The sequence below is a fragment of the Electrophorus electricus genome, chromosome 3, assembly GCF_041902795.1.
Source record: "Electrophorus electricus isolate QZ-2024a chromosome 3, ASM4190279v1, whole genome shotgun sequence".
NCBI lineage: Eukaryota > Metazoa > Chordata > Actinopteri > Gymnotiformes > Gymnotidae > Electrophorus > Electrophorus electricus.
The window spans coordinates 1579304-1605165 of NC_137499.1; the positions used below are offsets into that span (position 1 = coordinate 1579304).

Sequence of the window (25862 nt, forward strand, 5' to 3'; positions counted from 1 at the left end):
TAAAACTGCCTCCCAGAACCCACACAGACTTCTCCGAGGTCCTTCCTGCATATTCAGCTTGACGTTTTATGTGCTTTTTGGTCAGTCTAGAGGGGCGAGGTGTCTGGGCTTGTGTAGTGTTTTTCATGTTGTTCATTCTCCTCTTCAGGTCAGACAACCTGTCTTTGGCAGTAATACATTCTCCTACATTTTCATTTCCATGTTTGCTACTGAATAATGAATGGAAGGATTTTTAGAGTTACAGCACCAGAAGCAAATGAAGCGTCATCATTGCCAAAGCCATATAGTGTTTTAACAATTTAATAGCCATGCAGACTACCAAGTGATTTAAAAACACGGCAGTACCGAAGAGGAGTTAAGCAATAAATATGACAGGACTGTCATATTTCTTCTAAGGCCATGATATCTTTTTGCTCAGAAATGACTTTACATTTTCACCATCAATTTAAGTGTTATTTAACTGATATACATCATTTTAAAATATACTGAACCTTCAAAAAAGCTTGTATGGATTTACAAATACAATCTCAGGGCAAGTTAAATCATTTTTAATTTAACTGTAAATGAACGTTGTTGAAAGCTACTGGTGCCTCCAAATGGCCATGCTGGGATGTGTAGCTAGTTTTCCAGTTTTCACATCATTGCCATTGTCTGTAGTCTTCCTGTACCAAACGGGAAACAAGACTAACACACGAGCTTTCCCCATGTTCACCGAGGTACACAGCCCACTGTGACCCGTTCGTATCATGTTCACAATAACTTCATTCTACCTTCACACCTGCACAGGATAGAGCTGACCGAGTCGAACCCAACCTCATGTGAGCAGGGGAGTTGGAGGATTGTGATGTGGAAATCAAGATATACATGTTCAGGCTTTACTAAACTAGTCAAGAACACTTCAGACTGAAGCCATTTAAACCAAACAAAAAAAACCAAAGCATATATTTCTTGAGCACTGCACATTCTTGCTAGAAAAGTAAATACACAAAGTTGTGTGTATATACTTTTTTTTTTCAGAAGACACTATTTGATTAATACCAAGGTTGATGTAAAGAGAACGTGTAATTACTTTTGTTATAATGTGTCTGTGAAATCACAATGTCCTTGCAAAGTAAATGAGAAAATCTAAGCAAATGTCTGTGTCCAAGGAGTTTAATTTATCTAAATTAATACAACTATGATAGCTGTGTTTACACCTGAAAAGTAATGGGTTCATTTTCAGAGTCTACTAAACACAGTAACACATGTCCAAGAGGATATTTTAATGGTAAACAATCACTAGAGACTTTCAAAGCACCTATACCATTTAAAGCAGGTACTGATTACCCTGCACGCTACTGCTATATTAATAGACACATTTTGCTGTAAAAATGTAATTCTTTTTACACTCTGGCATTTAATCTTTTACACTGTAGTACTAATCAGCATAAATATTTGATTTGAAGGCAACAATGCCATTGAAAACTGAATTGCCATTAACGTTGAAATAATGGCAAGTCAGGGGTTTCCACATTTAATGATTGCTGTGTGTCATTTTAGAAAAAGGAATAATCCCTTCTGACTGCTCATGTCAACACAATAATCCATGCACTAGACTGGAAAACTTCAAAACAGACTTCAGTAGTAGGTTATGCTCAATATATTAAAGATATGAGAAATGGACACATACTGGCATGTATAGGAAATTGTGATGAAAGTTAAGGACAGGAGAACATACAGCAGGTTTCAGAGGGAATAAATACTAGTTAATACTAAACCTGACAAAGTTGAAACCTTTTTCTACTCTGTGTAACTGAGATGATTCAATACCTTTTTTGGTTTAGTTTTGCTTGACACTATTAAATACTACATTTACTTACCATGTGCTTGCAGTCTTACAACTAAGGCCATGGCCAGTGCCCCTGTGCACAAATAACGCTGTACTTCAGACAACTTACTTTGTTTAGATTTTGCTAGTATATACTTCCATTTACATTTTGTTTATATATTATATCAATTTAGAACATTGGTACAATAAAGATCTGATCTCAAACTGTGCTTTAAAACCTCAGACAAATATTCCCATGTGTCAACAGCATGTGTTTTAGCAAGTGTTATAGTTTACACTAATTTTGATTCTTATTTTGAAGGTGTAGACAGCTGTATAAGCTATAGGAGCCTAATGCCTCAATCTAGCCATTTCATTAAAACTATCATAACTATACCTCATTTAACCTTACCAACAAATATAACCCTAACCTAGTAAAGAGTTTAGAGTTATATACACTGGATAACACCACATCATTTGTTACATTACCATCTACAGAATTTTGGTGAAGCATACTACGTATTCTCAAATAAACTCCCCAAAGCACAATTATGCATTTTTCAGTTGCACAAGTGTGACCAAAGCGCAATAAATAGGAACACATCAGAAAAAGGTCATGACCCTATATTGCAAAACCAAACAGTGCTTGGACTTGTCTGGTGCAGACAGATGAACTACTGTATACCACATGAATTCTGGTGTGCCAAGTCATTTTACAAAATGGCTTCTCTCCCCCTCTCTCTCTCTCTCTCTCTCAGGCACACCAGCCCACACATAGATTAGTCAGTCTGCATCAGATCTTCTTTGTCCGACGGCCGAGTTGGTGGTAGTAAGAGAGCGTGATGAGGAGGAAGACGACTTCACTCAGGAGGAGGAGTGCAGCTCCATTGGACAGCACACCCATCTCCAGCAGTGAGACAGATGTCACTGTGAACACATAATTACAGTACGACAACAGCTATATATCAAATTGGTTCAGTATGAGTGAGAAGCCAAGTGGAAATGAAATGCCATGTGAATGAGGCCAGTTCAATTATGTGCGCAAAGCAGGTTATGAATTTAGGTCTTCATTTGACCAAATATGCCACAGCATCTGTCTGTCTAACATTTTAGACCAGAAGAGGGCGCTCCAATACCTGACAAATATATTCTGGACAGGCCCTGCAGGTCTCAGCAAAAGCAATAAGTTTCCCTGATGTGTGAAGTTTTTTGATCGAATGGTGAAAAAGTTAGAGGGTCAGGTTTCACTCACGCCGTAAGCATTGTCTGCCCTCTGTTCTAAAAGAAACAGTGCATACAGAGAAAAAATAGGGCACAAGATATATAAAACCAGTCATAACTGCAACCTTACCAAGAAACTGCACACCGAAATAGAAAGCTTCAGTAAGTAGGGTCCACTGAATAATGGCCTTCTCGGCAGTGTAGAGCCCATTCCACAGGATTAATGAAATACCTGTTGAAGTTAGAGCAGGAGGTCAAACATCATGTATCGATCTCAGATCACCATTTTCAAAGGAAAACCTGTAAAAGGTCTCTGTGCCGCATGCTAACACAGTGGCTTTGGATTCACAGCCCTGTGCTGGACGCACGGGGGTCCTGATTTTGCTCAGATGCTGAGGACTGCATGGAGAGCCCCTCTGATCTCATCCCACGTGACCAACTCATAGAACACAGAGACCGGCTGCTTCTTCACCCCTCCTGAGTGCCATCTGTCAAAAGAATCAACCCCACCCTACTTGAGCGCTCCTACCACCTCGCTGGCCTTTGATGCGTCAGGAGAACAGTCTCACCTTGGTGCTCAGTATGATCACAAGATATTTGTGTCATGTCCCAGTTCTCAAAGACCAAGAGAGACAGCTGAGGAAACACAGGGGGCTCGCAAATGGAGTTACATAAAACCAGCGCATAGCAGCATGCAGAGGTGGTTAAATGAACTGAACAGAGGAACACAGAGCTGGGGTGGCTGAGATGGATCAGCCCTGCACAATGAATACTACCTGCTTCCTGTTTCACCTAAGGGAATGCTCAGACTGAAGAGGAAGAAAAAAACAAAACAAAAAGAAGTTCCTCGTTGCACTATAAGGTCCAAGGTGGAGGACGAATAGCCTGCTGCTAATAATCAATAATAAGCACTTGGTGAGATGTAAAATTAAATTTTTATAAATACTCACACACACACACACACACCTCTATACCAATATGTGTACCCCCAGTCTTTTATTACTGGACCACCTCTAGCAGTCTGCAGATATAACCATGGGGTGTGATTAGGAAGCGCTGATGCTCCAAGATGAACCAGATCAGGCAGGGGGCGCCATTAATCTCCCTAGAGCTGCAACTGTGTCCTGTACCCACCCCCCCACCCCTGCCCCTTATTAGTCCCAAGAGGGACAGAGCCATCCATTTTTAAAAGGTGAGGCTTTAAATATTTATACCTCTTACAGGCCGATGTTCATCTGCCACTGAAAATAAAGTGGAGCATCTCTGTGTAGCTATGAATACATTTCCTATGGAGCCATTTCTTCAGAGCGCGTGGAAAAAGAAAAGGGTCACGGCACCACGCTGACATGTGCATTAGGCTGCTGCTCTCTTTATGCGTGACTAATGGTACTTTTATACATACCATTTAGCTGAGGAAAAATGTAGCAGAAATGATTAAAGTACAAGAGAAATAATTAGGATATTAAAACTATTAAGCTGTAAATGTCAAACACCAACTTCTGAATGGACAATGACGAGAACGGGGCAGGATCGCTCATCTTTGGTCCCGAAGATCTAAGCCATTGTCTCACAGACACTGGTTCTAATACATGTCTCTAATGTTTCTATACCACTCAAGGCCTTGAATAAATAGATCTACTCTCTGAGTAGATGACAAAGAACCTTTTTGGACGTTCTGGGTAAGAGCATCTGCTAAATGCTTCAAATGTAAAATGTACCAGGTGTGTAACATACTAAAAGAGTCCATGCTGAACCTACTCAGAAGGGCTCCTCCATATAGTCTGATGGAGATTCTAGTGGTGGTGAGCTCGAAGATAACCTCGTACAGCTGGTTGGGGAAGGCCAGGGCCTGTAACAGAGAAACCAGAATGAAGCTCGATGATGTAGTTCATATTAGGCAGTGGTCTTAATGTGATTCTACACAGTACTGAGGTCCAACCGATGCAGCTCGTTCTAATGAGCAGAAGCCGGCCAGGGGCACTGACTGAGCCGCAGCACTGCAGCAGAACTCTTAAAGTGACAGCAGTGCTAAAGTGCAACGTTTTAATAACAGAGATAGAAAAATTCATTCAGAGCATGGAAACATGTGGGCTCAAGCCCCACCCCTAACGATGCCGCTGAAGTCAGTGCTCTCACGCTCGCTCTGCTCCCTGAACCTTGTAATGTCAATCCAACAAGGGAGAACTCACCCGTAACGTCAGAATTAGGCAGTTTCCCAAAATAAAAGACACCTGGAAGATTCAACACTAGACATTTTGTTTTCTAAACTAATTTTCCCTTAAATGGAAATCCAAAGGGGGAGGGGTGGGTGAAATGTCAAATACGTCAAATACAGGCCTGCTTTGTTCGGTTCTGGCTTCTAATTTTATATCTTTGTTGAGGAGTTTTCACCAAGATCTTGTTCACATGCAGCAATTTTAATTAGTTCCATATATAAATAATACCACATTTATTTTATGTCCACACATGTTGTAAATAAACATAGTATACACAAAAAAACAAAACTAAACACATGACTATAGTGTTTCTAGCTTGAGATAAGCAGTTGAAGGTGACTTTCTGAAGGTAATGATCGGACCACTGAGGTGTGCTAGGGTTCACTGGGTTGCGTTTAAGTCCAGTGAGAAGGTGTGTTTCTCAGCCTTTGGAGGAGAGGTTGTGATATACATAAATGAGTAACCAAAATTATAACCACAAATACAGGGAATGAATAAAACTGCAATGTCTTCACCAAAATTCAGACCATTTGGACTTACAAACTCATTTACAATTCCAATTGATTGTATGATAATTTATGGACATGCAAATTGACAGCAATTGCGCCCGTGTACAAAAGTTGGTGTGTGTGGACAATGTGTTGGTCAGTGTACTCACCACTAAAGCTGCAGCTGTGAACATGACTGCAGAGAGAAGTATCCAGAGTCTGCAATGAAAAAGACTTCACATTAAAAAAAATGTATTTACCTGATGCTTTTGTCCAAAGCAACTTATAATTATGACTGAATACAACTTGAACAATTGAGGGCTAAGGACCTTGTTGAAGGCCAAGGGCCTTAACCACTGAGCTACCTGTGCTCCAGTGATGGCTCAAAATGCTATTTCATAAGACCAACAGTAAAGTGGAGTGATTTCTGAGCCCAGTGGACAACACAGCAAAAAAGTGATGTCACAATATCACTCTCACACGCAGGCACACACACAGACAAAGATTTGAAAGGGTGGTCTTGACTTTGAAAGTCTTACCTAAGCCCATTGGGTTCTCGCAGGGCAAATTTAATTTCATTGCCCAACACCTGACTGATCTGGAAAAAAAGGAGAATTACAACATGAGCATGTTGACACCATTTGTTTCTCAACCGGTGACAGCCAGTTTTAAAACAGTGTGGCTCAGGGCAAGTGTAGCCCAACCTGCCCACTGCTGGACGTGTGTGTGCCGCCGCCCCCCTGTGGTCATGCCCCACTTCAGGGCTTTGGAGAGAACCCACGAGCGGGTACAAGGCCATGGCTCACCCTGGAAGAAAAACAGCAGGCCTCGCAGCTGACAGATTCATGAGAAGCCCCGCCCACCCTGGATCCACACGCATCAAACGTGGGAAATCAAAAGCTTGTTTGCCCGGGGCTGGAATGAGTCCTGAGATGCTCCAGTCATAATCCTCTCATTCTCATTCTGTTTTTGTCCTGCAGATTCCCAGAGGAGACACTAGCCAGGTAATTCATGCGACACTGGACTCTGGTGTCAGTCTACTGAGTCCAGATTGGCTGGGTCTGTCCTTCTCCAGACTGAGGACAATATGCCAGCCCATCTGTACATCCTCCAGAAGGTGGCTGGTTGAAAATGACACATCTGAGGACTGTGAAGGGAATTCAAGTGAACACAATACAAGAAAGTGTGCCAACCAAACCATTAAACCGAGACCTCAAAAGGATTTTTAGGACCTAAAGCTAGGCACATAGTACTAAAAAGACAAATAAGTGATAAAAGACAAATAATTTAATAATTCAGATAGTAATGTAATATTTGTTCATTATGGTGGTATCTGATTACCAAATAAGGTTTTTTTCCCCCCCTTCTAAAAAACCTATTTACAAAACTCTAAAATCATTTAAATATTCCACTGTTAATATACATCCCTCAGCCAGAAAATTAAAACCTCTGACAGATGATGGGAATAACTCCATTTGATTATCTCATTACAATGGCACCTGTCAAGGGCTGGGATACATGTAGGCAGCAAGTAAACAGTCCGTTCTTCATTTTTTTGAAGCAGAAAAAATGGGCAAGCTGACTCTGACAAGGACCAAATTAATGATGTCTAGATGACTCCAAAACGGCAGGTCTTCTGTGTGTGTGTGTGTGTGTGTGTGTGTGCGCGCGCGTGTGTGTTCCCAGAATGCAGTGGTTAGTACCTACCAAAAGTGGTCCAATGAAGGACAACCAGTGAACCAGTGACAGAGGCTTGGGGGCTTTGCTTACCTGGAGTAGAGATGGCACCAAGAGGCATTATGGGAACAAAACAAACCAATGGAGGCAGTGTGATGCTCTGGGCAATATTCTGCCAGGAAACCTTGGGTCTTGGCATTCAGGTAGATGTTATTTTGACATGGACCTAAAACACTGCTGCTGATCACTCACAGCCCTTCATGGTAACAGTACTCCCTAAAGGCAATGGCCTTTCTCAGCAGGGTAACGTGCCCTGCCACAGTGCAAAAAATAAAAAATAAAATAAAAAATAACAAGGGGGTCAAGAATGGTTTGAGGAACATGACAAAGTGTAGACATAGCCTCCAAAATTTCCCTGATCTTGTTCCAGTCGAGCAGTTCAATCCACAGAGTTCCCACTTCATAAGTTACAGGTCTTAAAAAGATCTGTTTGCAATTTAAACTGATAAGAAAATTTGCTGCAAATTATATGGGCAGAAACTGATATTCTGGAGATGCACAAGCAGGCTCACGTAAGCATATGTAAAAACAAATGATCCTTATGTGACTGGATCTATGACTCAGAAGGTTACATTCTATACACATTTTAAATGGCATATGGCGCATTTCAGCTGTTTTTCACTAGTAACTGTAGTAAACTTGTAAACATTTCTAAGACAGCATTGTACCTTACAGAATACTCTGAATTACAAAAACAAAATATGCTATTATGGTTAACTATGAAACTTTTATATCATTGCCTTACATAGAATCCATTGGTGAGGGAGGAATGACCCTGGAAGTAAGACGTGTGATGAGGAGACCATTTCTTTTAATAATATAAAACATCACGTTTTTCTCTTCGCTGTTCACACATGAGGTTGCCAGCTGAGATACTCTCATCACGTATAATCGAGTGTGAGCTCTACATGACCCAGGAAAACCTCTCCATGTTCCCCTCTATCTGCTGAAAAACACCACAAGTAGGCTGCTAACAACAGACAGGTTCAAACTGCTTTAGGTACCGAGTGCTGGAGCTGCATCCCACAGCCGAAGCTTGGCCCTGCCCCGCACTGCAGCCTGGCCCCGCCCCTCCTGCCACACTATTACTCATTTTTAATGATGAGAATTCACTTGGAAACACCAACGTGCATCTGAAGGCTGTAAAAAGACATTTCGAGCAGGCCTCCCACTCCAGACATCACCACGGGAGAATATGTTTTTAAGAAGAAAAAAAATCCAAGCATGTACTGCTTTTGTGGACATAATTTATATGAACATTAAGCTCCTACTGAATGTTGAAACCTACTAAGTAACACAGTACTCTCACAGCAAACAATACCAGAAATTACCTCATAATGAGGTTAAAAAAAAATAAAAAATAAAAATCCAACAACAACCTTCAAAGAGAGCAGACATCAAAGTTATATGAACCTGCACCATTTCAAAGTCAGTGCTCAACAATATTAAGTTCCAAACAGTAAGAACGAATGGTGCCGTGTTTGGCGACAGCTGTCACAGGGGTAAATACAGGGGTAATTTAGGAACCGGGGGTAATACATGAACCTGAATGAGGGAGCAATACTCCACACCATGCATAACAAAATGAAACACAAGCATCATTATGCATTAGCAGTATTATGTATAAAACTTTCTTCTACAAAAAGGTGCTAACATCAGTGAGGACACAACCTTATACCCACATCATCTGAGTTATCTGGAGTTATGACACTGATTCAGAAAAATATTGCACTAAAAGACTTCCTGTCATTTGTAATGGATGGAATACATAAACACAGCATATTCCTCCAAGCAACAATTACTGACCTCAGAACAGTAAAACAAAACAAAAACAAAACAAAGCTGATGAGAATCACTGTATATTCTGGCATGCAATAACAGAATTATGGAACTAAACAAAGTCAGATTTACTGATACCAGTAGGCTGCCAGGAACGAAAGCTCAGTCCAAAAACCCAGTCACCAGTCAAATAAGAAACTTTGATGCCACATTTGAGGGTTATGAAAGGGGAATTTCAGAAAGTGTTTTTGATTTAAAAAGGTCCCATCATGACAGTAGGCTATGGGGTTTCACAGTAAGGTTTTTTTTCTGCGAGTTCAATTTAGCCTCATGAAAGTACAGCCCCTTGAAACTGGTGGAGAAAAGAAAAAATAAATGCACCAAAATTTCAGCGACTAAATCCAAACAGTAGAAATGCAGATTAGAAAAATTCTATTTTTTAAAACTTTTTTCTTCCTCTTTTAAGATTAAATACAACAACACATCAGAAGTTAATACTTTAGGCATCATTTAATTTAAAACACCCTGTAATGTCCCAGGTCTCACTACACGACCTGCATCCACTATCTGGTTTGCACCTTGTTTTAAACACCACAGTGCAATAGCACAACAAGGCCTTGAGGAGTGCCAGGACTCCTCTTACGCACATGTTGGCATGTGCTTCATGTATTACATTCTGAGTTTCCAAGTAATTTATTTTAAAGTGACAGCCATTTGCCAAGCTACTCATTTTAATCATGAAGTTGCAGTTTATACAGACTCATTATACATCGCCAAGAACCAGATATGGAGAACGCAGAAAAGAGTAGGTGGAACATGTGAGAGGCGCAAGAATGCAAGAAAATGTCACGGTATGCCAAAGATTAAAAATGCAGAAGTGCCAGTAGTGCAAGCCACTGCAAATGCAGAGGGGAGAAGGGGAGAAACAAACCAACTGAAAACACACCAATTTGTTTTTTTGTTTTTTTTTTAGCCCCCACGTGTCCTTAGTTTTGGTTTCAGAACAGAAATTTAGAAAAGTTTTCACAGCTTCACAAAGAGACAGGTCTGTAAACCACACATCACAGGATGTGCCCACACATCAGAATAGGTCTGCTACAGTAGGATAACCTCCATTACACCCTATTTTATAACAACATTTTGGATATGGAATGTAAAATATATCTTTCATCATCTGACCTACCCTACTCCTCCTTGGTAAGCACAGCAAAGTATGTTTATATATCTGAGGATGCTTTATATATCTATGATTATAGTTCTACCCTGTAATAGAATAGTCACTAGGTAGTTAATCAAGGAAGTATCATGATGGTGAAACGAAGCAGGCGTATTCGACTGGGTTTCTCCGAGTTCTCCTCAAACGAAAAGAAAAGAATGAATAAAACTACGCATCTTGAACAGAAAGGCCAAAATAAATCACAGGTATCCTTTGTCAATTATTCAAATGTAGTTCATGCATCCGTGCCTCTGATGCAAAAGATTAAAGGGATGATAATACTTCCTTTTATTTCATATTTATATCTCAAAACACTCATCAGAGAAAAGGAGGGCCAGTCCGAGAATAAGTGACGTGTTTCAGCATACTGATAGGCCCCTCTTGACATGGTAGAATCTGCATTCCCGTTTTCAGATAAGAGCAGAGAATTAGTCCCTATGCCTCTCAGGCTCTGCTAAAAGTTTCTTCACGGCTGGTCATTTTGGTGCAGGTGAACACACTACCCTGTGCAGCTGAACTGGCCTTGGGTAAAAGGTCAGGTCTACAGATGTCATGAAGGTGTAATGGGGTCTGCAGCTAAAGGGGTATCACACAGGGACTGGAAGGATACGATGGAAGTGCAGGATGTGGGATGAAAGGCCAATCAGATCGGCCAGAGGAGATACAGCCGCATAGACACATACATCTGTTGATCTCTGGTTACTGCTAAAGACCAGAAATAAAGACTGGATTCTTTGGTTATGAATGGACGGAAGCTGTGGTAGATTCTTTTGAGACTACCAGAGTGGGTGGGAGCCTGTCGCATTTTCTGTGGGCATGTGGGTTTGTTCATGCTTTACAGAAAATGGAAAAAAAAAAGTAAATAAATAAATAAATAAATAAATAAATTTTATATATATATATATATATATATATATATATTATATTATATTATATGCATGTGTGTGTGTGTGTGTGTGTGTGTGTGTGTGTGTGTGTGTGTGTGTTTCTCTTGCTGTAGAATTCACCTTACCATAGCACTGAAACAGCATTTAAAAGTGTGGCTGGTAGATAATGGAATATTTTGTCATTTAGCGTGAAAGCCTTTGGACTGAGCAACACAGCCTAAAACACTGAATGCAATAAGGACATTAGAGAAGCACTCGTCAATCAAAAACTTTTCCCTGCACATACAAAAACTGTACATCAAAGATACAAAGATATAAATATGAGAGGAAGTGCACAATTTTGGAACCTAAATTGCCCATCTGTACAACGTATTCCTGGGCCTATGCCACTCGGGAACATGTCAAGTTCTATGGAAGTCTGTTTCTCAGGAGAACGGGATGAAACAGACAGGGCAGTCCCTTCTCTCTCCTGCAGATCGAAGTACATAACACGCTCTCCTTCACTCCTTTATAAGCAGTAGGAGTTAATTAAATAAGTAGGGTTATAGAAAAATGCACCTTCTACAGGCAAAACACACCAAGAACTGCACTGGGATTTGAGTGAACTTGCACAGTGGTATCGTAACTTGTAGGCAACTTTTAAAAACTATTACTGTACGCCATGTTACACAACCACATGGAACCGCACAGATGAAAGTCAAACTTGCAACCACAACCGATTTCCTGTACACCTTACATGTTATGTAGAATGAATAAGTCACATCTTTCGGAGAACATCTGGAGACACGCCTTTGTTTACATCCGGTTAAACAATCGAAGGCAGTATTTATGCACACAGTATGCACCACAGCCAGGCGAGGTACCACCTGAGTGTTGAAAAGGGGGGTGGGCATGTGCCCCTTTAATGGACATTCCCTTTCATTCCAGCAGCCGCTACCGCTCAGTACAATACACAGTGCAAGGCCGTGACTGAATACCATCTGTGGTTCATGTTGGCCTGTATCACTGAGTGCTTTGAACACAGAGAGAGATGGGGTGTGTGTGTGTGTGTAATGCCCCCAACTCTCATTCTCCCTTGCACATGCCAATCTTTAATGCCACCATGACTGTTAGGGGTTGATCACTGCTGCACTAATGTACCAAGTCCTCCACCCACTGGCCCAGCTCATATTCACATCCACCAGACCTAGCTAGCTTATCTCTGCCTCCAGATGTTGTGATGCTCAAAGCAAGAGGTTCACGTAAGCTTGTTAGGAAGGAGTGCAGGGCGTTTACCTTTGATCTGTGCACTTCTCCATCGTCGTCCTCTCCCCCCACACCCAGGACTTTACGCGTCTTCAGACGGCTCACCAGATCAGTCTGACTGTGTTTTTTCATAAGAGGGGGGTGGGGTTTGGAGGCCATGATAGACAGGAGGAGGCAGGCGCTCCACTTGGCTGTGGGGGAGAAGAAATCAAAATAAGCCACATTACCAACAGATTTCAATCCACTTTGGACTCGCCGCTCAGAACAGGCGAAAGTGGCGACCAAAATACATTTCCACTCAAAATGTAAAATTAACAGTTGACAGGTGGTAATTACCAAGGAACAGGAATAAAGTGGGAAGAAGATAATGCCTTTCAATTTGACAGTGAAGAATAATTTATAATGTCCACAGCAGTGTCTGAGTGTCCTATGAAGACAAAATGAAATAGAGGGGATGAATAAAAAGATAAAGTGAGAAATCACAAGAGTGAAAAAAAAAAAAAAAAAAGCAAAATATTGTAATGTGACCTCTTCAGATGACAGTCATGTCCCTCCCATACCACCACATAAACAAAGAAACAGACTGAATTATCGCACTGGGGGTTCTTCCACATGCCACAGAGTGAAAGGCACAGGAAGAAATCCAGAAATCAATTAATAATTCTTTGAATAATGAGCATCTACACCCCTTTAAGAGGTGTGTGCTGATGTAGCATTTCCTGAACAAAAATTAAAAATATATTTAAAAAAACCCTCTGATGTAAGTAAAAATGCAAAATGTAGAACTTTTGGGGAAAAAATTAGAAACCATTCAGAACATTCAAAACAGTATTGGAGGCAGGTGCTGTACCTAAATATATGGGTGTGTTCGACATAGTTTGAATACATCAATGACCTATTACACTATGTAGCTATGCATGCGTTGTGTCAATAACATTTCTTCTATGATTCAAATGAAGTTGTAAACCTAAACATTTTCTCTCTCACCACTCCACAAAGTGTATTTTCTGACATCAATAATTCATAACTGGCAGTAAACGATCTAAATATTCCTTAATTAATTGAATAACCCTTCCAGAGTACTGCATGCAGTGGTAATGCTGTACCAATTTATATAACACAGAAATCAAGTTCATTGTATGGCTATATGTAAAAGATAATCAACTCCAGTAATTAAGAAATAATGTATGCAAATCAAAATAAAAAAGAGAAAATGTCAGTATCTAGATTCAGGATAATTTCATTTAGCACTTAATTATTACTTTATTGCCATTTATTACAACTTCAAGGTGAAAGTGAAAATTATTATCCAACAATATCATATTGTGATCCACCCAGCCAACCACCCACACTGATCACCAATCTGGAACCACCAATCACACTCACCGATTCTACTCACTCATTAGTTTACATTTTTACATTCAGTGCATTTGGAAGATGCACTTTTGAGTCATGTTAGAGGTTGGTAAGCATAGTTAGGAGACTTGCCCAAGAACTCTTATTGGTATAGCACAGAGAACTTGCCCAGACAGTTATTGAACCACAATCTCCCACAGAGGAGACAGCATCGTTTCCCCATTACACAATACCAAACAATACCAGGTGTGAACATGTTGCTCGTTTTCTTTTCGCTGTTTATTCCTGCAGATCCCCATCCTCAGCACACTGCATAAGCCTCTGCAGAGACCCTGCCATTTCGAGCCCATCTTGCTGGCTTCCTGCCCCCATCCTGGTTACCCGTTAGGTTGCTTTGTCCTACTCAGACTTCTTTTCTTTTGCAGCTCGCCAAGTGAGCCTGCTTTCTGTTTCCCGTTTAAACCTTTTCCAGCTGCCCTCACGCCACACTTCCTGAATGCAGTGGATTGTCTCACACATACATTTCCCAACATGACTGCAGCATGTCGTCCAACAATAGAAAGTAAACTACAAAGAAGAGGAGGTCAGTCACTAGCAGCAATTTGTATAGTTTTAACAGAGGGGAAAAACCAAACAAACAAAATACAAAAATAAATAAATAACTTGATGCTACAGTACATAACAGCTGCCTGCATCTCTTGTGCAAATTTTAAACCATGACAGTAACATGTCACATCCTCTCAGTGAAAGTTACTCAGACAAAATACCTGAGGCTATTTGTCTGAAGTTCTGAAGCACTGCTCTAGTTTGTGCTGTTAACAAAACACCAATCAATCAATAAATAAACAAACAAATAAATAATGTGCAAACCATGAGTGTATCGAATCTTCCTGATTCTTCCCAAGACTGACCAGGTCAGATCAAACCACTCGGATGCCAGGGACTGAATGGAGCATCAGAAGCCAAGCTGATCAGATGGGTTAGCATGATGTTAATGAACAGAACAGGATCTAAGAAGCAACTGTCCCATGTGGAGCTCAGCTCTTCAGCTCCTGATGCAACACAGGAGAGGCTTTTCCTCTTTCTAAAACACACAAGTCCACTTGTACCGAAAGCCATCACCACAACCACAGGGCAGATCCGAAAAATCCAAGGTGACTGAAAATCAATTATTTTAAAAGTATTTTCTTTTATTACTTAATTTTCTTCGCCTGCACATGGACAAAAAGAAACACAGCTGTTCTAGCACATACGTTCCCTAAGGAAACCAAGGCAGGGAGAAACAGAATCTTGCCCAACTTACAGTAGATAAGTATGTAATTTGTGAACCAGAATCATACAACTGGCTCTCTATACAATGTACTTTAGAAATAAAGACGGCCAGCCACGACACGCCTCAAAGCTCTGTTGAGACCTTCACCCCTCCACCAATGCTCGTTTTAAAGAAAGCCTTTTCATACAAAAAGCCACAAATATCAAAATCTTAAACAGTGACCTTGTTTATCTCTTGACTCCTGCATTCAGTAAATAAGCTCATTCTGAGGCTCAGAGCAGACAATAATGGAACTGGCCTCAATGTGTAAAGACTTTTACACACACTCTCAGATGGCTGTGTGTGTGAATGAAGGACTCCAGTCTTGGGATAGTCTCTCCTATTTTAAGGCATTTTCACCAAGAAACACCACTGGGCAGTGTTCAGCCACAAGAAGCCAGTATACGCTGATAAAAAGACACGCATAAAAAAACTTTTAAACCCCAAATATAGGCAGAACCAAATAAAACCTTTTATAGTCCTGTTTCATAAAAATTGTAGAACACAGTCCAAGTAAAAACAATTACCATGAAAAACTAACTGACGTAATTTATTTTTGTAGGGTAGTAAATGTGTAAAAACTATCAAGAAAAGCTATTTTTTGAGTTGTAGAGATTGTAGTGATGTGCACAAAGCTTACAAATCAGTTTACAAACCAGAGGGACCAGTTTACAAAGTGCTTTGCAGAAATCTTTGCATCCCAGATCTGCAAAAGAGTGCAGTCCTTATGTGCATGTTACACCCTACAAATAATAATCTATTATAATCAAGTACTTACAATACATTAAAGTAGCAAATTTTAAATCAGTAATTACTGATATAGAGTTTTATTAAATGTGGCCTTCTCTATTGTATACACTTTTAGCTAACCATAGATTAGAAAGCTTGCTAAACAGGAATGGTTAAAAGAGAAGGTGAAGTGTTAAAAAGATTTTTTAAAAATCATCATGTGGCAATGATGCATGAAAGAAAGCAACAAAACAACTTGCTTAACATCGTCATTAATGTAAATGATCGCAATATTCAATAATATCATTCATCAGCCCAAAGCCAACAGGTACACATATATAGCAGTATGTTGTGCATGATTTGGCCTTTAGAACAGGCTGTTTGCATGAATGCCTTGCACATCTTTTCCTTGGACTCGTTAATCCGCAGCGCTGAAATGATGGCGTTATGGCCACGGTTGTTTTCATCCTCATCTTCACCAATCATTGGTAGCACTTTTACTTCAAATCACTCTCAGTTAACCCTTCCGTGGGAAGTGTATACAAAGCACTCACAAAGTTGACAAGTGATGTTATTTCTGCATCAAGACAACAAGGCGACTCCACGGTGCGTGTATATGTAACGTCACGAAAAACTGCCATATGTTCATTTGAGAAATAAAACGACCTCTACTAGACGACTCATTTTTACTGTGGAATTTTTCCAGCTCACTAAATAAATGTAATTATATTTCATTAAGTTAAATATTGCTGTGAATAGAGGGTGTCACAGCATTTGTTAAGAGTAGTGCAAGGACACAGCACAGCACTCTAAGACACACAACATGTTTGTGAAAATGTTAAGAATGATTTAAGAAAAAGGTAACTTTTAACAGATAAGGTTTATTTCAGCAGTCAGTCATTTTTAGCAATATTATACTACTTCAGTGGAAAGCCCCTGTAATAGCTATATAACTGAAGTGAACAGATGTTTTCTCAGTGTTCTGTGATGTGTGTTCACTCTGGGAATGAGTTCACACAGTTCAAATAAACAACTTCATTTTACCAGGTGTACATTACAGATCCTCAATGGCTAGAACCTTCTAGGTTGGTATGTGCCTTTATTCACACAGAAAGTGTTAAGATAAATGGTGTTAATTGTACCTCAGGAAACCTATACACACACTGCATGGCTGTTGGCTGTGCATAGGTTCCCATACTGAGTTCATGTTACACAACATAATGCAATTGTATTTTACCTCTAAATAATAAGTAATATTTTAAGACATCATTTTTGCGGTCTCTTTCTAAACTGATACAGTGTAGGTCTGCAACATTGGCCATGGGAACAGGAAATTTAATCTCACCACCACCTGTTTTTCAGTTTTCACTCACTTAGATTAAAGTTTGAAAACATGCATAATGTTCAGTCAGCAAACACTTTAAAGGTGACACAAACCTCTTCTAAGTTGAGCCAATCTTGCTACCACGGAAATCCAACCTACCACCTCTTCTGTTGTTTTGACTCAATCTTTCATCCATGACAAGTCATCCAATTTTTCTTCAGTCTCACATCATCTGGACAGCAAATGCAAGTTGCAGCTGCCTACCAACCCATAAGAATTAAACTTTGTACTTTTCATGTGATCATAACAACAGAGGTATTTAGTCCTTAATAATACATCTGCAGTTATTACAGGTTGGTTATCATTATTTATATGCAACATGCTGAAATCCTGAGTACGCCATTTCCTATTGCTTTTGACAAACAAACATCTGGCCAACAATTTAAGACTGAAGGACTTGGATGCTCTTGTCCTTAACAAATATTTGTGTGATCTATTACAACTGTGGCCAAAAACCTGAAGTCATTTAATGTTTTATCAGCTTCTGTTATGCTGATGACTTCTGTGATTTGCTTCAACATAAAATATAGCCCTTTTGTATAAAGTCAACAGCCAAATGCTGAACTGGTCATATTAGGCATTTATTGCCAGAATATGGCAAAGATATATATATATAAATCCTCTGCAGGATTTTTCTTCAGTCTGAAAGTGAAGTGAAAGTCCCATAGTCAAATAGGAAAGACTGCAATACTGCACAGTGGAAAAAGTTCAAACAACAATCAAAAGCTGAACTACAAACCTGCATCACATGGTGTACTCATTAGGTAGAGTCATTAGGAAAACACAGTTGAAACACAGTTCGAAAACACAATTTTTGCGGGTTTAACTTTTGCTGATTTGATTATTCATGAGTTTGTCAGCGATAATTAAACAGGATTTTTTTTGGAGCTTTGCAGCCTACTGTAGCAAATCATAGACAACGCAGAAAACATTAAGAAATCTAAAAAAACAAAATATATGTATTAATCTATCATTTAATACATACACAAATTTATAAGTTACATTTTTCAATTTAAATAAGTTACATTTTGGAAAAATGTTTGTGTGCTAAACTGGTGATGTCACACTCAGAAATATTAAAAGTTAAGGTTTATGGGGCCTAGAGATATTCACAGTTTATCCACAATGTGGTAGGCCAACTGTAAGTGATACTGAGAAAATGAAACAAAATGTAAGATGGAGCACGACATCCATCATCATCTCCGACATGGGGAGATCTGTCGGCAAGACTCCCTCAGACAGCGGAAAACACAATACTAAAGATGGCAGGATGACATGGCAGAGGTCATGATAAATAGAGGAAGCCATATGAAAACCAAATCAATTATCATCAACAGGCATTACGCAAACCAAGGACTCTTTTTATGTTTACGTGAGGAGAATGGTTTATGTTCCGGTGAAAATGTTTTAACACCACTTAACGTAGAAGACTCGTAGAAGACGTTATCAAAAAAAAGTTCTCACCCAGCATAAACATGTTTCCTTCTGACGCGAGCTTCAAACCAACCACACATCAAGCAAAATGTTAAAATAAATCCAACACCCGACCAGCAACCAGATATGACATTTTATGTCCTTTTTTGGCCTGTTGCTTGTGTAATCTTTAAGTGGCTACGGCCTCCTGACTTTAAATAAACAGCTGGACAGTTATTTAGTAATTAACTTCCCGCTGCTTAAGAAAACATTGCTGTCAAGCGCCGTGCATGGAGCTTCACACACCAGTAAGAGAAGTGTGACTGAGGCGAGCTCTGCATAGAGATGCTACTGCCGATGAGATTAGATGAGCATCTTGATCTCCAACATGTCTAGTATCCACACACTAATCAAGCTCTCTCACTTGTATTCTTTTACCATGGCAACACTCACACGCTTTGCACATTGGAAAGGTCAAAGCAGATGTGAATGGAATTTAAAGCCATGCGTTTTACATGAACTGGGATCTGCTAGGTTAATTATGTCACAACATTATGTCACAACATTCAGTTGGTCCAAACGAGGTCCATGGAAGGAGGGCATACGAGAAGTTTTGAGGTGTGAGGTGTAGATGATGGTAAAAGCTACAAGCTGAATCAAGGAACGTTAAAAGTGCAAACATCTTTAGAAGAATCTCAGAGGGTCTTTAAGGATGGTGTGTCAAGCCTTTCTTACCATTTTGTGCATAGTTTCATGATTGCCTTCATGGTTCCATGACAGCAACCAGCTGCCACCTAAATACCATAAAAAAACACCTGCTCCACGATATTGTCTGAAATTTCAGAGACTGGGACAGGACATTGCATAAGTCCAGAACCAGGATCCTATGCCATATTCTGCCTCACCAACAGCCCTTTGTCTTTTGATCTTCAGCCTAATCTGATGAGAACTATTCAAAGCACCATGCACATTAAACCTGCATGATAAGGACAAAATACCAGGTTATACTGTGATTATTTTAACACACTGTGATTGCCACATGACTTGGAATACATCAGAATTACATTAGTCAGCCATTCTTTTTTAATGCTTAAAGGCATTAGTTTAACCAGAATTATTTATATTTATTGGATAATTTGAATATTTAATTAAATCGTAGTTAAATCCGTATGATTTGTTAAAATGCTGACTTGCATCTTGTAGCCATTTGTGATGTTCAGTTTTACAAAGACAAATATTACTAAATTAAATCGCACCAATCTAGTTTGCGGAGAGGAAGCGGGTGATTACTAGCACTATGCAAGAGCAGGGAAAGGAAGGCAGGTGTGCAGCAGCCGTTACTCAAGGAAAACAGGCTAGGTGGCTGAAATTGGAAGATGTTGAGAAGCAAAAGACAGACTGCAGAGAATTATGCGCAAAGAAGCCAAGACACATCAAATTTAGGATTGCTGCTACTTGTGACCACCTTCCAACACTCCCAAACCTATTGTAGGTGACGATATGGGCTGTGAACTATGTGCTGGAGTTAATTCTTTGAGGTGCATTTTTATCAGGTTGTAAAGTGTCATCACAGGGACGTTGTACACGAAGGTGCTTGGATCCTTTGCAAGTTTACTGGATAGGTGAGGTTAATTCTCCACCAAGGCCAAAGTGGAACCAGCACCACTGTATTTGTGAAGGAAGGGCAGAATGTCAGTGGTCAGACACCAGTTAGCAGTAGCAGAAGATGTAAGGAGGCGTGAGACTGGTAGCGGATGTGGGTGGACAGGATGTAACTGCAGTAACTAATGTTGAGGCCAGACATGGTGCTATTCAGAGGGAGAGCGAACAGTTGACATAACGATTCCATCTGAGGAAGCCTCATCTTGAAAGAAAGAGGCTGAAAATACACAAACCTGGAGGTCTTGGAGCCAAGATAACCACTTCATTAATTGCTGAGTTTGGTTTTAGAGGGTGTTTGCTAAGAGTATTATTAAAAGTTATCAGAAGTAGCTGAAAGGGTTAGTTAGTGGCTGTGGTTCAGGAGGTCACAGATTAGTGCGGAGTTGGGGGGGCTGTATCATAATGTGTCATGGGACTGGAGTGATCGAACCAATGACACTGAAGAGGCAGTAACAGTCAGTGGTGCTTAGTCACTGGGTAGGCCAAAAGTCCCTGAATGCATAACTATGTGGAACCAGTGGCACTGAGTGCGCATTAATGTTGCCAGCGGGGCTTGGCGTGGCCTTAAGCCTGTTTTATAAGATTCATATCTAATTGCAGACAGGATGTGCCATAGGGCATGAGACCAGAGTGACGTAACTGCGGATGAAGAAAGGACCACATTCGAGGGCCATGAGCGAGGGCGCATACCACTCGAAAAACAATGCAGCCAGTATGTTGCGACACAGATACGCATCGAACATTCGCCGGCCAAGGAAAAGGTCAATTCACCCTGGTGCATTCGCGTGCATCACAACAAAAGCTCATCTTCATTGAACAACAACTTCTAATCAGCTCCCTAACGTATGACTCTGTGCGATCAGTGTAAGTATGTTTACAATGTCCTCTGTTTCCTTTGTTCCTTGTTTATTGTGTGGGGAGAGAGCAGCTTTGCCCTATAGCGCCACCCCAAGCTCTGGTTATCAAAAGTACATGGTCATCAGGGACAGTGGCACAGGACCTGTGGTGCACACACTGTGGGGTTTCCACAGCTGCAGTGGGTAGGAACCAGGCTTTAGTCACCCGGTATACCATAAGTCTGTGGTTGCTCAAATATGTGCAAGCAGTGACACTGAGCATGCATTAATGATGCTAGTGGCACTTGATATACCTTAGTCACTGGTGAGGCCACTATTGCATCAGTTGTGTAATAAGCCTATTAGAAAGTGGACAAGATTGAGCCTTCTGGAAGCGTCGTAGGCTTAATTCAACGAAACACCGGAGAAGTAGGTTGACTACACGACAACCCCAATGAAAAGCCTGTGATGGGATGGCCTCATTTTTTGATTTATCTGTTGTTATAGCAAGTACAGTTCACAAAAGGGGGAAGGTTAGCTAGGCCTTCAATAACCCCTAATGTCTAGGCAGATGTTAGGAACATCTTAACATGTTTATCACTATCATATTGCAGCTGTTACTCACACCTTGACAAAACAAAAACAGGCCAGTATTATCTGAATATAACATCATCTGCAGAAAGATCAGATTACAAGTCTTCTGGCCTGCACATTCAGGGAGTTCCTTCCTGGCAGTTCAAGGTTTGTGTGCAAGTTAGTCTGTATATCAGAGCAGTCACTCTCCGAGGCCCAGCACAGAGTCGTCTCAGTGGAAATAAAAAAGAGAAGGGCAATTCTGCTGAAGTGATCCAGACAGTGGTATTAATTCCCATATTCCAGTTTGAGAGCTGATTCATCAACACTACATCTCACTGGCACAGAGGCAGAGCAAACAATGGTACACAGGCATACACCACACACAGAACATTCACTGTTTTCATTAATCAAAGAAGCAAACAAAAACAAACCAAAAAGAAGCCTGTAATTCTATTGCATTTCTGTTCCAAACACATATTCCCAGGAGATGTTCGTGATGTGGCCTTCGATTTTTTTTAACGATGGCCCTTATAATAGGTTAATGGACCTTTTACAATCTGATTTTTAAAAAAAGAGGCATATAACCTGATACTGTCTCATTCATCACCGTGTCTAAATTGACTGTTTAGAATTAATGAACAGCCTCAGCAAGGTTTTTGCACAATAGAACGGAAGTAAGGAAAACAAACTTGTCTCATTTGTAACCTTTACTTGAGGGTCTTTGTAACCGGATGTGCTTAGCACCGCTGCAGGTCTTTGCTGCGTTTCAGGTCCAATGTCCAACAGAGTACAGACCTCACCTCTGCTCGTTCAACAGAAGAACATCCGACACTGTTGCAGAGCTGGAAATTGTTGTGTTAATAGATGTCCTCCTTTAAAGGTAAAGTACTAGCAGTGATGATAGCACAAAGAGCCACTCTTATTGAGTCAATGTCAGGTTTCGGCAGCCACAATAAACAGTGCGCATTGAAAAAGCATACTTATGGCATCTTTAAAACATTTTAAAAAGGAATAATCTAGTAAATGGGATATTCAGACTTAAATTTCATACAAGGATGTCTCAAACATCTTTTTTTTTTTAAGTGTCTTTCAGAAAAAAATCAGACTGACAATCAGGCTGAAATTAATCGGACTCACCACTCTGCTGTCTTTGAGAGCCTCACACAGTCACCTCAGCACAAGTCAACAGCTCCATAATTATGGCTTTGGGACTAATTAATTTAGTTGCCTTTTCTCAGTGCTCAATGTTGCTTCTCAAGGACCCACAAGGTTAATTAGGACCACCAAGGTTAAATTAGGCTAGTGGTTGAAAAACACTTTCTGCCAGTATGTGGCCATTTGTGGCTTACTGACAAAAACCACAGATAACTTTCTATTTCTGCCTTTAAAAGAAAATCAGTTTTAATTAGCAAAAACTTACATTTACACACTTTTCCATTCAAGACGAATGGGATCCATCTGCCACCATGTCTGGTGTCCAAATGTTACTTTTTTTTAGTTTTGCACTTGGGGTAAAAGGCTAATGTAGCTAAAGGGTAAGGGAGGCTTACACCCCACCCATTAACATAGCATGAGCTGAACACTGAAAACCTCAAACACCTGCCTCAAAAAACACTCTTTGGATAATAGCATTATTACATAAATATATAGTTGGTTTTAAAAGGTATTCAAGGATACCACAACAAATTAAAATATAATAATCTTAATAAAGCACAAATTGAAGATTAAAATATAAATAGCATAAAGGAGAATAGCAAAAAAAAGTCAGAAATTTATTTATTTATTTTTTTAAATATACACATCAAACTGGAAGCGTATGATTGACACTTCTAACTTAGCAGCCATGGAACTTTGCATGGCAGCTGTACTGTAAATGTCACTAATGTAAACATGAGCTACAGGAGCACATTAGACCTGTGACTCACCGTGTGTAAACTAATGTTGGCTGACTACAAAATAGCGACATAGTTAATACTCCAAAGACAGTCAAGCACTGCTGCGTGTTGGGAAGCAAAAGCAAAGTAAAACGTTCTTCTTCTAAATGTTTCCACAAGTTTCCTCAGGATTTGATGTTTGCGAAATATGGCTTGTAGCCACAAACTGCCAACAGTGACTTCCTCAGCAATTCCACTTCAAATGGTTTTTCTGGTATCAGATTTCTCTGAGAGTATATTCAGGGTTAAACATGTAAGGTTGGGGCTCAACTGCAACAAAAATGTCTTCAAATCAATTTCTGACATTATAATAATATTATCAAGATAATATTGGTTGGCATAGCATAGAAGGCAATAGTACTACCCTCCCGTGGGGGAGAGGGGTTCATTTCCCTCTCTGGGCAAGTGCTCTAAGCTATACCAGTAGGAGTCCATGGGCAAGGCTACAAACACTGCATTTACTGCATCTGTAACATAATTAAAAATGTAAGTCAATGGATAAAAGTGATGTGTAAGTGTCAAAGTCCTTTGAGTCTGTTATAAGCCCTGAAGTTTTCTTTTTTCCCCTTCTTATAACAGTATATATCAAACAGTGTCAGAAATCATACAAGTCTATCTGAAATTATGTAAGGACACAGCAAAGTTTGAGGCAAGTGTGTGATGCAATCTACAATGATAAGTGGCAGAAAACTAATTTCCCTTACTTGTTATCCTCGTAGGTCAAGTTCAGAACTAAAGGAATAAGATTTAGACACCACACGTTCTACAGCAGTAAAGGAATGGTTTCAACAGACTCATGCCATTTGGTCTCCATTTGATCTCAACTGTGTAAATGGTATTTTTGACTGAACAGTTCCTCCGAACAGCAAGGTCATTCTCCACTTTGAATCGCAGTTATGGCAGCAGGTGATTTTAGTGGGCAAGAAGGACTACAGAGTAAACATCCAAAACCTTCATCTAATCTGTTTGGCAGTTCATTTGGAGTTCTCCAGCTTTACTTCAAAATGTAACCCCTTACATCTTGATGTCCATGTTTCCTAATGACTGCATCCCTTTTCTAAATGTGAGGGTCTAATGCAGCCTGCCAGTGGTCATACAGACACGGTCTTAATCAGCTGTATTGATCGGGATATTGACCCATTCCCTGCTAGACCCTGAGGAATTCTTTGGAGACAGGAGCAGCATTTCCCAGCTAAGCACCATGGATGCATCTTCACCATTCAATTACTCCTGTAGAATCCCACACAAAAGGCTGTAGTCTACAGAGTAAAGTCTGTACTGTTGAGTTAACTCCTACAGTCCTCATGTGGGTCCAGTTGGACTAATGAACACTGCAGGTGGCAATTCAGCACTGGGGGTTTTCCTGGACACCCAGTCTGGGTTAGCATTTGGAGTCAACTTCAACACAGCTCTTTAACAGATTAAGAAAACTGAGCTTAAAAGATGTTTTTTTTTTCCCTGGGAGATGTCAAAAACTTTAGACAGACATGTAGTTCTGATGCTAAAATGAGATTTTGAAAAGAAAATACCAAAATAATTATAAATATGGTGAACAAACATCTTAAGAAAACTATTCAACAACAACATTTACTGTCAAAATATCACACACGTACCACACAAAGTGACACCCAAGACCTGCTTCAGTTATTCAGGAAAAGACTTCAACTAGGCTTTCTACTGTAAATCTCAAGATGTTCCATTATTTTTTATTCAATTTAAAAAGTGCAGACAGGGCCTAGGTGCCAACAATGTGGGCATACTGCACACCCTCTGAAGACTCCTGACATTTCGATACACAATAGAACAACCAATTAATTAATTTGAATTATTAGATCTATTAAGCAACGCTTGACAAAATTGCAACTCTATTTGCCAGTATGGCTAATAACGAAGTGAATTCATTGGTATTTTGTGGAACAGAATGCCAATTGTCAACTCGGTGATTATCTGCCACCTGGGAAATTTCATGCGCTTGTGGTGACAGTAACCCTGCTTCCTTTTAAAACCAATACAAAAAATATGTACACACAAATTTATTAGTAATTACCTAGAATTCCAAAAATG

General features: G+C 40.0%; 1 protein-coding gene across 2 annotated transcripts in view; it reads right to left on the minus strand.

Annotated features, from left to right (window-relative positions):
• Window positions 1-861: 861 nt before the first annotated feature.
• The window catches only part of tp53i11a (tumor protein p53 inducible protein 11a), a 29459-nt gene continuing 4458 nt past the window's right edge, over window positions 862-25862 (minus strand). Inside the window, exons 2-8 of one of the 2 annotated variants that reach the window (XM_081709036.1) lie at window positions 12933-13023; window positions 12627-12787; window positions 6272-6330; window positions 5903-5951; window positions 4787-4877; window positions 3159-3260; window positions 862-2734 (exon numbers count right to left, since the gene is read on the minus strand). In XM_081709036.1, the coding sequence (XP_081565162.1) occupies window positions 2601-2734; window positions 3159-3260; window positions 4787-4877; window positions 5903-5951; window positions 6272-6330; window positions 12627-12755 (564 nt within the window). In that variant the 5' untranslated portion in view covers window positions 12756-12787; window positions 12933-13023 and the 3' untranslated portion in view covers window positions 862-2600. The remainder of the gene's footprint in view (window positions 2735-3158; window positions 3261-4786; window positions 4878-5902; window positions 5952-6271; window positions 6331-12626; window positions 12788-12932; window positions 13024-25862) is intronic. The other variant, XM_027007475.3, reaches the window with a different exon arrangement.